We start from the raw sequence: 16,531 nt of genomic DNA, 5'->3' as shown, positions 1-16,531 counted from the left end.
CGAGAAAAAGCTTTTAGTGAGAAAAAACCGTTGTAGTTACTAACTATTTGTGATGACATTTATACCCTCACAATATTATCGCTAAAATTTATTTGTGAGGACTTTTAACCCCTCGCAACTTATTTTTAGCGATAGGTTAGGGATGTCACTATTTTATTTATTGCGAGAGACTTTGTCATCACTATAAAATTATTTATGACCAAATTTTTACGTCATCGATAGTAATATTTTATATAATTTTTGAAATATTTTATTATTTATTTTTATTTTATTTTATATCATTTTGGTTTAATTTATTTTATATCATTTTTGTTTAACTACCATGTTACAATAAATTGATCCATTGAAAGATAAAAATTTATTTCGAACTTTAAAATATAAAAAATACAAAGAAATCCTAAAATTCAACTTTGTTTTAAGCTTAAACAACTATTCTATGACAAGATCTATATTAGTCTTCCTCTGAGTCACTCTCCAAGTTGTTTTCAACCTCTATGTCATTGTTTGAGTTGTCCTCTTCATCTCCGCTAGTACCATCCTAAAAAATAAATAAATAAAACATTAAACATGAGTTAAAATGAAACAATTGAAATGAATTCTAGTATCCCAAACCGCTCAAAGTAACTTTTTTTTTTTTTTGAATTTAACAATAACAATAACTTAATTTGATTACTTAAACTACTATCAAAATTAAATATAAATTAAAATAATATAACAATTATGAAAAATGTAAACCACAAAACACATGATATACAAAATTAGATACAAAACCTATACACAGTTGTCAAAACTCAAAACAATAGATAATGTCATAATAGTCCTATTATCATTTATCAAAACTAAATATAAAATAATAAAATATTATAATAGATGCAAGCAGTAAACCACATCAAACCAATAAAATATTATAATAGATGCAAGCGGTAAACCACATCAAACCAATAGAAAGTTGTAGAAGATCAAAGAGGCAAAAGCATAAGTTTGAAATTGTACCGTGGTAGCTGGATCTATGTCAGATTGTTGTAGTATGCCCATCGACTGCAACTTTTGAGCAAACTTCTCCTCAAGCTTCGCCACAACTTTTGCAAGTTTGGAATCCATTTCCTCTCTAAGACGAGCCTCCGAATCTTCTTTTTCTTTTGTAAAATCCTCTCTGCAACGTTTGCTACATCCTTTACCCGATGAAGTTGAGCCGTACACATCCTTAGCCTTAATACCTATTCCCATGCCAAGAACACGACCATGACTTGGTTCACCAACCACTTCACGAAAGATCTGATAATCATTTGTCTTAGTCCCTTCAGAAACAGCTTTGGCCTTTATGGCATCCATTTTTTCCTACACATAAATAAAAACCACGTGGATAATCAAAACAACAAAAAAACTAAAGTTGATAACAAAATTAAAACTTTGGTATAAGTTGCATACATATAATGTCTTAGCATGATCAGTTGCCCATTCTTTGCCATCCTTCTTTGTGTGAAATTTCTTAAAGCAATCAATGGGGCTAGGCTCAGAGCCCGTCTCAAGATACTGCAATATTTAAAAGAATAAAAAAACATTGGTAAAGTTATTAAACTATGTAAATACACAATAAAATGTAAAACTATTTGATGATAGTATAATATACCATTTCATATCTGTACTTGGCCATTGGTACAGAACCTGTAGTGGAGAAAATTTTAGACTTATTTCTGTTACCCTTATTTTTCAAACTTTTCTCCTACATGCATAATTCATACAATAAAACATTAGTTTCTATGAAAATATTAACAAATAATGGTTAGAAAGAGAGTGATAGAATTTATGCTTGTATTTCATTTATACTCACCCCCCAATCTCCCATCATCCATTTATCCACCATCTCTTTCCAAAAAGGTGTAGGAATGAAGGACGGACCATTCTTGTAACGATCTTCTTTCGCTTCGTACTTCTGAAAAATAGGATTTCTAATGCGAAACATCCAATCAGAATAGCGGTGTTTCACTGATTCTATAAATGCCTTCTTGACTTCCTCATCAGGCTGCTTATGCTTAAAGCATTGAGCTCTGTATCGAGCATATAAAGTCTCTAGCTCAGAATTTGGGTATTCTGTAAAAGTTGTCCAAGCTCCTTTAAATTTTTGGTGAAAAAGAATGGTAATCTCTCGAGTGGCTTTTGGTGTAATAATTCTGAAAATAGAAATCAAACATGTTAACAATATCATATAACTATAATACCATAATTAATTTCAATAAACCAACATAGCAATAAGTCACTCACTTGCCATCATAAATCTCAACCTCTATTTCACCATCTCCAGCATTGATGCCTTTAGCCTTTCCTCGACCCCTCTTTTTTGATCCAACATTAGTACCTATTGATAAAACAAATAATAATAAAAATTTGATAAAGAACATATACTTATTGACATAATTATCTAGAATTATGTCAATTGTTTAAGTAAATGCGATAAAAAAAAAAAGGTATATAATGTAATACTACCTATTAAAAGGGAATTGGAGGCCTGATGTGCTCCTTCATCAGTTTGAGGGTCAGATGATGGACGTAGAGTTTGTGAGAGCTCCTGCTCAGAAACTTCATTATGATCAAAGGAAGGCCTAGTTGACTGAGTTTCTTGTAGTTGAGAGTCTTGAGACTCACTAATGCCTTTACCTTTCCTCTTACCTTTCCTTGCCATGCCTACCTACTATTAGAAAAACTAACACTTGTAAACAACACAATGAAAGTAGAATATAAATTTGTTAATGCGGCCACAAAAAATAAAGAACACTAGCAATTATGAATATTAATGTGAAATTACACATGAAACACAACTCTACCTAACCCACAAAGCTTTTACTTCAATGACATTATTGTGAAAAAAAAAAAACATAACTCAATTTTTTCAAAACTAAATACATGCTTATCATCCTATCACATTGATAAATTGAAACAGAAAGAAATTCATTATATTACAATACAAAAAGATATCACAGGATTCAAAAAATTGTATACCTATAAAATAAACCAAACGAACTATTCTATCACATTAATTCTTAAGATTAATGCTGTAAAGCTAGTCATCCTTGTAACATTAGTTTATTCAAAGTTAAAGTAGGTCTTATTTATATAGATAGTAAAACATTAATCTAGATGTATACCTTTGATTGATGGATCACCAAAAGCTGTAATAGATTGAGCAAATCTGCTAATAGAAAACAGAAATATGAAATTAGGAACAGAGAAGGAGATATATAAATTAGACGCACAAAGAATAAAACTAGAGGGGATAAATCAATACCTAGTACCCTTGTACTTGGTTTCGTTCAAGAGCCTCTCTGTGATGAACTAGAGGTGTAGAAAAAACAAGAAATATATAGCAGGTTTTGTGCGGGAAATTTTAGCAGAAAGTAGCGGCAAAAGAGTGAAAAAATTATGGGAAATAGCGGCAAAGAGTGAAAAAATTATGGGAAGAGAAAAATAAAAAATAAATAAAACTCAATAGGAAATATTTTAGGAAACATCTGAAAGTTTATTCAAAAATCCTATAACCATATACAAAACCCATTAAAAATAAAATATAAACCATAAATTAGATATTGAGAAAAATAATAATAAGAGCATCTCCAGTACAAACAATTAAGTACAAAGTCATTTTTGGGAGAGCAGACCCCAAAAATCAGCTCCTTTCCTTTTTCTTCACTCTTTCCCTTCTCAACCGAGTTCATTTCTCTCTCCCAAGTGTAATGGTAACACAATCTAAAATTTAAAAAAAAAAATTAATTAATTAGAACAACAACAACAGATCAAGAACATGGAAAAAGACATATTTAATTAGAACAACAAATCTAAAACCGATCTAAGTTGGCTAATCTTCAAGAGGCAGCAGAAAAGAGGCGGTAGTGATCGAGCGGCGGTGAAGAGGCAGCAGTGGACGGACTATTTCTCCTCTCCTCCGTGTCTGCCTATAATGAAACCAAGAAGGAAGGGGTTAGGGTTTCATATTATAAATCTTTGGGTTTACCTGATTTTAACTTTGGATTTCCATAACAAATGAAAGTATGAAACCAACGACACTAACAAAAAAGTAAGATCAGAGAAACAGAGTAGTACTGACACCGGCGGTAGCTACGGAGAGAGGAGTGGACAGCGGCAGCAGCAGCTAGGCATTGGAGGCGAAGAGGGGAGTGGGCTATGGCATTGGAGGCGGCTAGGGTTTGGATTTGGAGCATCGGTTTGAGGATTGAGACTGAGAGTTTGAGAGAGGCAAGTAGAGAACTGAGACGGAGTCCCATGACCACGGACAGGAGCATTCAATCTGAACTCTGAGACTGAGTCCGAAGTGAAAAGTGAAGAGAGTCAAGAGAGTGAAGATAGCCATTTGAGATAATGGAGAATTGTCACCGTTAGATTGGGTTGATATTTTGAAGTTACAAATTTATTACCGTTGATTCAATTTTGTGTTATTATATTTATGCCACACGTGACACAGCCCACACACTGAAATCAGTCTTCAGTGCTCAGTTTTTACTCTCCTATAAACCGTTGATTTGAATATTAAGTTAAGTTAACGGTTGAAATGGATATTGGGAATTTGTGTGAGAAAAAGTAAGCTGCTGGCATGTCAATTACTGTACATGACATTTGTATCCCAGAGCAGATATGACAAGCAAGAAAAAGCTACGAGCTTAAGCTCCTTCACTCTCTGTGTGGGTGTGTGTGGGGTTTGGTATTAAATGTGATACACGGAGAAAACAAAGATACTTATTTTTACCGTGTAATCTTAAATCTGAACTATAATAAGTTATTACTATAATTTTTTTTTTAAGTAATAATAATAACTATACACATTAATTTATAATTTTTTATAATAATGATTGTCATGATTAGAGTACCATTATTTATACCTAGATTCACTACGAATTATTACACCAATTACATGTATTTACTCAAAAAGAAAAACTATTTAGCATTACTCGTAGATATAACTTTTTTTTTAATAATAACGATTCCAATTTTTTATTTGGTAAAAATAAATCAAAAAAAGTTAAAAGAAGAAGACAAAATTTAAATATATAATATGATGAGATTTAATTAAACCAGTCAGTTATGCCATTCTAAAAAATTACAGCTCCCATAAAAATAATAATAATAATAATAATTACAGCTGAAATGGGAAAAATTAAATCTGAATTACTTAGTTTTTTATTGACCTTTTAGGGTCGGTGACTACCAAAACACACTAATAGATCCACATAAAATGAAATGAAAAGCACAAACCTTTTTTTCTTCTTCCTCATCTGCATTTTCCTTCTTCCTCTTTTCCGTTTTGCTCCTTCTTTCTTCTTCTATCACCAGACGCCAGTCCCTAGTATACCCAAAACCGATAGCCAAGTTTTTTTTTCTTTTTCAATTAGTGTCTATCACTCTGGCATTGGCTGGCAGGCACTGCCCTTTCTCCATGTGAAGAGTTCGACACGTGGCTACCACTTTACCTTTCATTTGGTTTGTAAATTTTTTTAAACTTATTTGATATTTTTTTTGAGAGGTAAACTTATTTGATTTGATTGCTTCTGCATACGGTAAAATCCCACCAATTCCCACAAATTTACTTACTATATTTATACTGTCAATGTAAATGTTACTGTAGATTAAAAAAATGCACAAAACACATGGCATATATTTATAAAAAGTGTACACAATTTTATATATATTTACATGAAATGAAAGTGAACAATGTTGTAAATATTTATTTAATTTATAATGCAAAATCTTGCTTTGATAATATATTATAAATAAATAATTTTCTTTTTTCTTTTTATTATTATTATTTTGTTTAACTATTGATAATATAGCGTTATTTTTTCAAATACTATAATGAAAGGTGTTATATGAAAAATACATTTGAAAGATGATCTTTATATTTATTTGGTTTATTTTAGTTAAATTTTCTATTTATATTTGTAAGGACTCAATTTGTAACGACCCCAAAATGGTATTGGGTTCGCACGTTTGAGGCCCAAACAATATAATTTGTAGAGCGTGGGCTTGAAAGGCTAGGTCTTGGTCACCGGACGGTGGTTAGTCATGGTACTTATACAAAAATGAACCATGTTCGCTCGAGAAGTCTTTCTCCTCAACATGACTTGGGAGGCTCTGGTTCTTGGCCTTTTTTCCCAGCCCCTTTTTCTGGATTGCTTACTTCTCTTTTTATATTAGCCTTTACTCTTCCTCCAACGTCCACATGTAGGTTCAACTTTCCAGGGCTGATATTTGTCCCATCAGCCAATACCCAAAGTGGTTGGGGGTGGTTGAAAAAGCTGAAAAATATTGCTCTGTCTAACGCATAGTATTTAATTGCAGTAATGACAATATTTCCTTTGTCTTTTGTCGCCATATTGTCCAAGGGTCCTTTCGCCATCAACGTGGATCTGTTCGGTTTTTCCCAAAACTGTTCCTATACCATTCTTACTCTTTCTTTTAAAAGTGTCTTGGGGATGCTGAGGACAGAATCATCCTCGGCTATGTCTCAAGACTATTTGGGCTTTCATCGTATGTCCTCGGCAATTCCTCTCCTCGGCTCGGGCCTTAGGCCCTAATGTAAAGTGGGCCAGGGAGACTCTGGTTCTTGGCCTTTTTTCCCAGCCCCTTTTTCTGGATTGCTAACTTCTCTTTTTATATTAGCCTTTACTCTTCCTCCAACGTCCACGTGTAGGTTCAACTTTCCAGGGCTGATACTTGTCCCATCAGCCAATACCCAAAGTGGTTAGGGGTGATTGAAAAAACTGAAAAGCATTGCTCTGTCTAACGTATAGTATTTAATTGCAGTAATGACAATCTTTCCTTTGTCTTTTGTCGCCATATTGTCCAAGGGTCCTTTCTCCACCAACGTGGATGTGTTCGGTTTTTCCAAAAACTGTTCCTATACCATTCTTACTCTTTCTTTTAGGAGTGTCTTGGGGATGCTGAGGATAGAATCATCCTCGGCTATTACTCAAGACTATTTGGGCTTTCATTGTATGTCCTCGGCAATTCCTCTCCTCCGTGGGTCCTAATGTAAAGTGGGCCGGGGTTACAAATTCATTGATGTCACTCACTCACTTACAGTTGTTTCTTTTCTTATATTAATATTAATATTAAAAAGTGGAATTGAAATTAGAAAATACCACCCAAAGATGCTCCCAACAAGTTCTCTATATGTAATGTGCTTCTTGACCACGTCAGTGGTACATTACCATAGGAGGTTGCAATGTAGAGGAAAGGCTTCAAGGAGGAGGTCAGTCTTGTCATGTCTGAAGGGATGGAATCTACAACCATATTTATTGCACCCCACCAAACCCTCTGACTACATTTATGTGAAGAAGACTCCTGAACAATGCTATCTAGGTAGCCGCAACTCACAAAAGGTTTAGGGAAACGTCTGGTGGGCCAAGTACTCGAGGGTGGCCTACATAATCAACAAAAGGAGAGCCAAGATCAATAGAAAGAGGCTATATAACATAAAAAACCCTCCAGAGGAAAGGGAGGATCTGAGAATCGGTGGAGAAAATATTGTAGCATGGTAAGAACTGGAATTGTAATCAAGTCTAGAGAGAATATATTCAAGAACTACTCTCCTCTGTTTTTGCTGAGGAAGGATTTATTTGCATAAAGCTTGTTTTTCTTTATTTACTTCCCACCTTTAATCCGTTGTAAGCATCGGTCAATTCATTAAAGCCTAGTTTTTGGCCCACTCTCTACAAATTCATTGTGTTGGGTTATTTGGGTCTTAATCCTATTACTTCTTGGGCTTATGACCCAAACTGCGCACTTACACGCGTGCTTAGATATAAATGGTTTTGATTTTAGAGGGGGAAAATGTTCTTACTTTAAATTCTTTTTAAAAAACCCATGGCTAGTGAGGGTTAATGTCGAGATAAAATAAAAATCTCAATGTGTGAGGGCTACCTTGGTCACTCTTATGTGTGATCCATGGGATGCCTACTACCTCAATGTACACCTATTTATTATTGTTTATTATAAAAAATTATACTAACTGTTTAAACTTTAAACCTTGTAAGCTTCAAACCACATGCCGCTACATATATTCTAAAATTTAAATTAACAAAAAAAAAATCTTATAACTTGCAATTTCTTATAAAACTTTTTTTGAGCTATAGAAATCTTTTATTAAATGTCAAATATAGTCATACAAAGTAAATTAGTGCATACACTAGCATAGGTGGGACATTCACTACATGCAGTGTAGTCCCAAATAAAACACCACAGAGAGCCATTAAGACCAAAAGAAAGACAACTCCATGCCCAACACTACTATATAATTTTATTTAAAAAAAAAAAAAAAAAGACCACCATATAATTTCTTATAAAACTTTTTTTTTTTTTAAATCAAATTTCTTAAAATTTCTCAAACCTTAGCGCCGCATGTCCATCAATTCCCCTTTCCCTCAAAATTTTTTTCACTTTTCCCTCTAACACTCCCTACTCCCAACAGCCTCATAACACAATTCCCCTTTCCCTCTAAAGTTTTTCACTTTTCCCTCTAACACTCCCAACTCACGCCAACTGACAGCACGCAATTGCGCGGCAAGACACCCAAATTCTGAACTCCTCACGCCATGGCCTAACTCACTTCTTCTCCATTATCCTAATCACTTTCCTCCTTCTTCTTCTTCTTCTATCTTTCCCTCTTATACTTACACACCACCACCACCCGTCTCTCGCTACTGCTTCTCTCTCCAAACGACGCCGTTTCCATTTCTCCGCCGGCTGCGGCAGGCCCGTCGTCTCCACTTTCTCCGGCGTCGGTGTTACCAACTCTCTCCCGGTGAGTCTTTTATGATTTCAGAGAAAGTAGTTATTGGACCAGAGGGATTTTCATTTTCATTTGTTTATTTATTTATTTGTCATAGTTAAAATTGGAAAGGCTTTTGATGGATATAGTTTTGTTTTATTTTATTTTTATATTAATATAATATGGTTTTCACCATGTCTGCTTAAGAAATGTCTGAACTTTTTTTTTTTTTTTTGGAAACATGTCTGAACTTGAACTTATCGAACATGAATGAATACATAATATAATACATATATCTCAATATCTGTGTCTGCCATTAATTTCTACTATAAATTTTATATGGTGATATTGAAAAATTTTATTCAGACAGAGATTCAGCCATTAATAACTTATATGGTGATATACCAATGCTTGAAAGAAACCAACGAATATACCCAAAATTTTATTTTTGTAATTTTGGGTAGTCCTTTGCGTTCCTTATGCACTTCCTGTGTACCAACGAATTTGCTCTTTCTTTGGTTTTTTTTTTTTTTTTTTTTTTTTTTTTTTTTTTTTTCAATAAAGTTTTTATTTACTGATCAAAAAAGAAAAAAGTAGAACTTTTGATTGAATTGAATGGCCAATCCACTTGCTTGATTGGATCAGTTGTGTTTGCAAATATTCACTCATGTTCATTTGTAAGATTTAGATACTGTATTTTATCTTCCTAATTATATTATATTTTATATCTCTACCTTCATAATTTTGCTATTTTGTTTTATTTTATACCTGTTTTGGGATTGTAACATGAATTCTAAATTCCCCCCCCCCCCAAAAAAAAAGGGGGACTAGTGTCAATTATTTACAAATAATTGATTTTTCAGATGGGAGGAGATTTTTGTTCTTCAAAAACTTTATTGAAGAACCTGCAACTAAATATTTTTCATTTTTAATAGAGACTTTCTAAGTGGATCTTCTAATTGTGCACCATATTCCTGTGTATGTGACAATAATATTGCTGCAGGTGAGATAGTTTTAAATATATTGAAGCATGTTTTGGCATGCTAAAATGCTATGGCTTTGGTAACTTGTTCATCTGAATAGTTGATTCCCTAGATTGCATGTGCACCTGTTGATCGTCATTCAGTAAGCAAGAAAGTGAACCTAAACATCAACTTTAATGGTGGAATTTATTTGTGAGAATTTTGTGCCACTTGCAAGATGGAATTTTAGTGAAGCACTCAAACCCTGCTACAAAATTATTAGGAACCCACCCCCACCCCCACCCCCCTCCTTTTTCCCCATCTTCTTCTCTTATTAGTTGCAGAGGTGGCTCATTTCATCTAGGAAGCACAGACACTTCATTTTGGGTGTCGTACACTTCACTTTGGCTCATTCTTGAAGATTCATTTTCAACTACTAAAGGTTTCCTAGTGATACAAATGCTGTATAAACTTGACTGGATATAAGTTGAGAATTTTCTTCTTCTTTTTTTCCTTTTCATAATTAGTTAAGAATAACTTTTCTTTTGCTTCTTATCTACTTTGATATGGTTGAGAATAGCTTTTCTTTAGCTTCTTACCTTGGGACCATAGAAAAAGTTAGGATTCTAAACAACATTTTCTTTAAAGGGTGTTAAAAATTAGAGTGACACTAATGATGTTAAAGTGGTATAAAAAGCTATAGGATTCGCATTCTTCTGGCTTTTGTTCCTTTGTATGATATTTTAAGGTATTAAACATTTTTTTTTCTTTTTTTTTTTTGGTAATAAACAAGGGGAAAAAAAAAATTACCGAGGTGTTGGAGATCCATGACTACAACTAGGACGAAAAGTACTTCAAATATAATAACAAAAGTATAACTAAGCCTTCACTCAAAAACATAAAACAAAAAAACAAAACAAAAAGTATAACTAAGCCTTTCTTTGTCCCTGTTTTTTTCCTCTGTTGTGGGCTAGCTCATGTGATACGATTCTTTGATATATCCTTCTTGTACATGATTACATAATCTTAGACAAAGCAATTAGCCAACAAAAGGTGTTTGGATTATTCCTAATTGTCTACATAAAATATTTGGAGACAGAATGTGATTAGATTGTATGTTCCATTGGTCCTTGTGCTTCCTATATTATTATATTTCCCATTGATATATCTTGACAAAGTCTCACCGAAAATATTTCTAAATATAAGAACGCATTATATGTTATTTAATTTATATGTATATGTGTTTCTCCATATCTAGTATCTACTAGGTTTTTGTCAGGGGCAAATATACATATGTGAATACTCTTGTTTCCTCTTAAGTTGTGAGGAATTTTTCCATTTCCCTATATCAAAAAATTCACGGTTGTTCACCAATATTGCAGCACATATACGTCATTTGTCCTGCATATATCTTTGAGCTCATTTGTTGACATTTGACTGCAACGTCAGTGTCATAATTGTTGGCTTATTGGCTTGCTAAATATTAATGTACTTTGTGGGGATTTTGGTAGACATCATCTTCTAACTCCCTATATGGTAACTTTGAGGCAGGTCTTATAAGTGCTTATATCATAAACAATTTACTTCTGAAGGTACAATCAAATGCATTCTGTTTTACTTTTTGTTTTTGTTTTTGGCCAGATGTTATTTGTTCAAATCTTTTGTTGCATTGTCTCTTTATCAATCTTCCGATTTCTGAATGTCAAAATTTGTCACTATGAGATCTTTTAGATGGTTTTCAAATGCATACCCAAAACTCAAATGAGTGAGACTCAGCCTAAACATTTCCTTAGGGTAGCAAATAGTACATTATAACTCCTGACTTCATCAAAGATTGGCCTTTTTGTCTTATGACCTCGAAATTGAGAAAGACCAAATGATGTTTCTTTCATTTAACAGTGATCTCAGTTTCAACTACATTAGTGGATCAATTCCTTCTAGTTTCTCTCAGCTCTCTCTTGTCATTTTATGGTTTACTTTTTTGTAGTTTGAATTAATATTTGAGCCTGTATGGGACCTGTATTGCTTGTATGGTGTTGCTTCTTACAAGATGGTTGAAGCATAAGCATTGATTTTCTTTGCAATTTGCAGGCCTTAATATTGTTTGCAGAACATTTGTTGAAGAAGCGGTAAAGAGTGGTTTTTGTTCCAATCCGGTATGAAACTTAGCTTATGCTTGTTTAAAATTGACTTATGAATATTTACTATTTGCACCATCAATGTTAGTTATGATTAATACAATGCTTTAAATGGTGTAGATAAAATGACGGTTGATAAATCTTGGATGCATCTTCCTACTAGATCTTGCACTGAGTATATTAATGGAGTTGAAAACTTTATTGAGTATGCATTTAAACATTCAACAGATGGAGATATGATAATCAACTGTCCGTGTATTGATTGTAGCAACAGGTATCGTAGGACTCGGGATGAGGTCCAATATCATCTTTTATTTAGGGGTATAAGGAGAGATTATACTACTTGGTACCTTCATGGGGAAGGTGATAGTGAAGAGGAAGGTGATAGTGAAGAGGAAGGTGATGATGATGATGGTATGTTATATGGTGATATGTTTGATATGATCAAGGATGCTTATCCACAAGTGGTGCATGGCAAGGAATCAAGTGGAAATGAACCACAAGAGCCAAATGGAGATGCAAAGAAATTTTATAGATTGTTGGAAGAGGTTAAACAGCCTTTGTATCCAGATTGTGAAAAGTATTCAAGCTTGTCCTTCATAGTCAAGTTATTGTACATAAAGTGCATATCATCATGGAGCAACAAGTCCTTTAGTATGTTAATGGAGTTGTTAAAGGATGCATTTCCTATGTGTGAGAGACTACCTAGCTCGAACTATGAGGCAAAAAAGATTGTCAACGATCTAGGCCTCCATTATGAGAAGATAGATGTGTGCAAAGATGATTGTGCACTTTATTATAAGGAGTATTCAGAAGCAACTCAATGTCCAGTTTGTAAACTTTCAAGATGGCAGCCAAATAAGGGTGGTAAAGTGAAAAATAAAAAGGTACCATGGAAGGTTTTGCGGTATTTTCCACTTAAATCAAGGCTACAACGATTGTTTATGTCAACAAAGACTGCTGCGGATATGAAATGGCATCATGAAAAACGTGTTAATGATGGAGTGTTACGACATCCAGCAGATTGTGAAGCTTGGAAAAAATTTGACCAAATTCATGAGTCATTTGCAATGGATCCCCGTAATGTTAGGCTTGGACTAGCTACAGATGGGTTTAACCCATTTGGAAATATGAGTATTAAATACAGTGTCTGGCCTATTATCTTATTTCCATATAATCTTCCTCCTTGGATGTGCATGAAGGAGCCTTACTCATTGATGTCATTACTTATACCAGGTCCAAAGGGTCCTGGGAATGACATTGATGTATTCTTGAGGCCGTTGATTGATGAGCTGAAAGAATTGTGGGAAGATGGGGTGTGTACATATGATGCTTCAACAAAGGAGAACTTTCAGATGAGAGCAGCAGTGTTGTGGACTATCCATGACTTTCCTGCATATGCTGTTATTTCTGGTTGGAGTACAAAGGGAAATTTGGCGTGTCCTTGTTGTCATAATGAAACTACTCATTGCAGGTTACGAAATGGATATAAGATATGTTATATGGGACATCGTCGTTTTTTGGCCTTAGGCCACAAATGGCGTAATAAGAAGTCACAATTTAATGGTAAAAAAGAAAGGAAGACAGCACCCAAACGGTTATCTGGTGATGATGTGTTAAAACAAATTCGTCCATTAAAGCCAATTATATTTGGGAAAGGCCAGAAAAAGCAATTTCTAGAAGGGCATGGGCAGTTTCATAATTGGAAGAAGCATAGCATTTTTTTTGAATTGCCATATTGGAGAACACTTTTGTTACGTCACAATTTGGATGTGATGCATGTTGAAAAAAATATATTTGACAGTGTGCTTGGGACAATTATGAATATTAAAGATAAGACGAAGGATTCTTTAAGCACTCGTCTTGATCTAAAAGAAATGGGTATACGACATACGCTCCATCCCATAGAGGTTAATGGGAAGATAGAGCTACCCCCAGCTTGCTATACACTGTCAAATGATGAGAAAAGGGCCATATGCTTATGGCTAAAAAATCTTAAATTTCCAGATGGCTATTCTGCAAATTTATCTCGATGTGTGAATATTGAGGAGAGAAAAATTTCTGGTATGAAGACTCATGATTGTCATGTTTTCCTAGAAAGATTACTCCCACTTGCAGTGCGTGACTTTTTACCTAAAAACGTATCTGATGCTTTGACTGAGTTAAGTAACTTTTTCAAAGAATTGTGTTCTAAAGTGTTACGAGTGGATGATTTGGATCGTCTTGAAACCCAAATTGCAATAACCCTCTGCAAATTAGAACAAATTTTTCCACCTTCTTTCTTTGATGTAATGGTTCACTTGGCCATTCACCTATCTTGGGAAGCTAAAGTTGCAGGTCCAGTGCAATACAGATGGATGTATCCAGTTGAGAGGTAAAGTTTACAAAATTTCATTATAATCTAAATTACAATTGCACACTAGTATTTTATTTTTGATAAAATTTCATATTATGCCTTCAAATATAGGTATTTGCGCAAGCTTAAGAATTATGTTCGTAATAAGGCACACGCAGAAGGGTCTATTGCAGAAAAGTATTTAGCAGATGAATGTCTAACATTTTGTTCTCGCTATTTACATGGAATAGAAACCAAATTTAATCGGGTAGAGCGAAATTATGATGGAGGTACTTCCGCATGTGCAAATACCTCTCAATTGTCCATATTCTCAACACCTGGACGACATTTAGGGAAAGCAATAAGGTGTGAGTTGAATGATGATCTTCACAATGCAGCAACATTTTATGTTCTTCAAAATTGTGTCGACGCTGACCGATTTGTTGAGTAAGATGATCTTCACAAAAATTACTTTTTTGATATTCTCATGATATGATATTAAAACTGATTAGAATATTTAACTGTGTGCAGAGAACATAAGAACATCCTTAGAAATGGAGGTGTTCTTGACATTGACAGGGTGCATAAACAAGAATTTATTGCGTGGTTTGAAAAAAGAGTAAGATAGTAGTTTATTTTGAAAATGTATGTTTGTTTATATTTTAATTACTACAACTTGAGTTTAACCTTATTTAGCTTTTATTGTAGATCACCGACTTATATAATACAAGGCAAGTTGATGGGCATATGCTTTCATTAGCTCGGGGTCCTGAGAAAAGGGCTGTTTTTTATCGTGGTTACAATGTTAACGGGTTTAGATTTCATACAAATCAATGTGATGAAAGTAAAAGAACACAAAATAATGGAGTTATGGTGAGAGGGGAGGATCAAAGTTGCAATGTGCCTTATTATGGACAACTAACAGACATTGTGGAACTTCAATATACTGAAGGGAACAAAGTTGTGTTGTTTAAATGTGATTGGTATGATGTATCTCGGGAAGGAATTGGTTATAAGAGAGATCGGCATGGAACCACTATTGTTAATACATCACGAAAGTTGAAAACCGTAGAGCCATTTGTATTAGCAAGTCAAGCAACTCAAGTTTACTATGTTAATGGAATAAAAGATCCCACATGGAATGTTGTGATTGAAACCAAACCACGAAACCTTTATGAAATGCCATCAGATGAAGAAGAGCCATACCAAGAAGAAGACAATTTACATTGTAATGCAAATGTGCTGCAAGAAGAAAATGAGGATGATGATATAGATTGGAGAAGGAGTGGTGTTGAGAATATGATAATCGAGTGATTTCAAAGGCTTACAGGCTCAACTCCATCACCGTATTTGGCTTCATCTAGATTAGTTATCCATGTGCAGAATACTAAGGATGCTTATTGAAATAGAAATTTAGTCACAGACAAGGTACGGGCAGTTATCTCTCTTGCTCTCTTTCTTAATTCTCTAAGGTTATTACCCTAGTATAGAGTGCTCTCATTAACCCCATTGAGTTTAATATATGATTATATTATCTATTTTTATTCTGTCTGAGCTTGAACCATGACTTGCCAGGTCATTTGCTCAGTTATTCCATTCATATCACTAAAAAAGGAGAGGTTAAAGTGCTACCTGAGACAGAATTCTCCCCAGACACAAAGGCTAAAGTTCTTGGATCCAAGTCTAAATTACTGCCTCCAATTCTCACCACTTAATTGCCTTGCACTGATTTTAAAACTAATTTTTTTTTTTTTGTTTATATTATTTCCCAGTACTGAGTGATTGGCATTCACTAATTGCTATGTGTTGTGGATATGTAAATTACATTTTCTCTGTAGTCTAGTTCATGCAACTTTCCAAAGAAGTGATCATGTAGTTCTTGTAGCAGTTAATTACACAGATAGAAAATGATGGATAAATTAGAATTATGAAGTTCAAAGTCAAGTTGAGTCCAGATTGTGAAAAGTATTTGAGCAAACCATCTATAAGTTGGTGGCCTAATTGAAAACCAGAGATGAAAAACAAGATATTATGAATTTTAATAGGCATAATTTTGAATACAAATTTCCTATCACTTTATGTTTCACCAATCATTATATTCTTGGAATTTTAAAATAACTCTTATCTCCAAAGAAAATTAATAATTTCATGATTATTTGCGAAGGCTATTTGTGGCCCTCGCAAATAATTTAGTATTAGTGAGGGTATATTTTTAACTCACACAAAAAATAAACTTTTTGCAAGGAATTTTTATTGTCCCTCGGAAATAATTTGGTGGGAACATTTCCCTCCAAAATTTTTTACATTTTAATAATTATTT

The 16,531-nt window shown here is 33.9% G+C and overlaps 2 protein-coding genes across 2 annotated transcripts; one reads left to right on the top strand and one right to left on the bottom strand.

Annotated features, from left to right (window-relative positions):
• Positions 1–335: 335 nt before the first annotated feature.
• LOC126724817 (uncharacterized) lies at positions 336–3,303 on the bottom strand. Its single transcript, XM_050429210.1, has 9 exons — positions 3,284–3,303; positions 3,144–3,190; positions 2,485–2,686; positions 2,263–2,356; positions 1,832–2,171; positions 1,631–1,723; positions 1,429–1,533; positions 994–1,338; positions 336–538 (listed from the first exon to the last, which is right to left on the bottom strand). The coding sequence occupies exons 3-9, from the start codon at positions 2,678–2,680 to the stop codon at positions 452–454; spliced, it is 1,260 nt and encodes a 419-aa protein (XP_050285167.1). The 5' UTR covers positions 2,681–2,686; positions 3,144–3,190; positions 3,284–3,303; the 3' UTR covers positions 336–451.
• Positions 3,304–8,640: 5,337 nt separating this feature from the next.
• Positions 8,641–16,075, top strand: LOC126724816 (uncharacterized). The gene is made up of 7 exons (XM_050429209.1): positions 8,641–8,809; positions 11,830–11,894; positions 11,997–14,250; positions 14,344–14,658; positions 14,743–14,830; positions 14,920–15,639; positions 15,787–16,075. Exons 3-6 carry the CDS (start codon positions 12,002–12,004, stop codon positions 15,523–15,525), a joined length of 3,258 nt encoding a protein of 1,085 aa, XP_050285166.1. The 5' UTR covers positions 8,641–8,809; positions 11,830–11,894; positions 11,997–12,001; the 3' UTR covers positions 15,526–15,639; positions 15,787–16,075.
• The last annotated feature ends 456 nt before the right edge of the window (positions 16,076–16,531 follow it).

The sequence above is a fragment of the Quercus robur genome, chromosome 5, assembly GCF_932294415.1.
Source record: "Quercus robur chromosome 5, dhQueRobu3.1, whole genome shotgun sequence".
In the NCBI taxonomy this organism is placed as follows: domain Eukaryota; kingdom Viridiplantae; phylum Streptophyta; class Magnoliopsida; order Fagales; family Fagaceae; genus Quercus; species Quercus robur.
The sequence above is the reverse complement of the archived record's forward strand: the minus strand, read 5'-3'. Positions and strand labels throughout refer to the sequence as shown.

What these genes read in the sequence shown, in the direction of transcription:
- LOC126724816 (XM_050429209.1), top strand. Translation starts at nt 12,002, where the DNA reads ATGACGGTTGATAAATCTTGGATGCATCTTCCTACTAGATCTTGCACT. An exon ending in TGGATGTATCCAGTTGAGAG is followed by an intron (nt 14,251 to 14,343) that starts GTAAAGTTTACA and finishes CTTCAAATATAG; the next exon opens with GTATTTGCGCAAGCTTAAGA. An exon ending in GACGCTGACCGATTTGTTGA is followed by an intron (nt 14,659 to 14,742) that starts GTAAGATGATCT and finishes AACTGTGTGCAG; the next exon opens with AGAACATAAGAACATCCTTA.
- LOC126724817 (XM_050429210.1), bottom strand. Translation starts at nt 2,680, where the DNA reads ATGGCAAGGAAAGGTAAGAGGAAAGGTAAAGGCATTAGTGAGTCTCAA. An exon ending in ATCATGCTAAGACATTATAT is followed by an intron (nt 1,339 to 1,428) that starts GTATGCAACTTA and finishes ATTTATGTGTAG; the next exon opens with GAAAAAATGGATGCCATAAA. An exon ending in ACATAGATCCAGCTACCACG is followed by an intron (nt 539 to 993) that starts GTACAATTTCAA and finishes TTTATTTTTTAG; the next exon opens with GATGGTACTAGCGGAGATGA.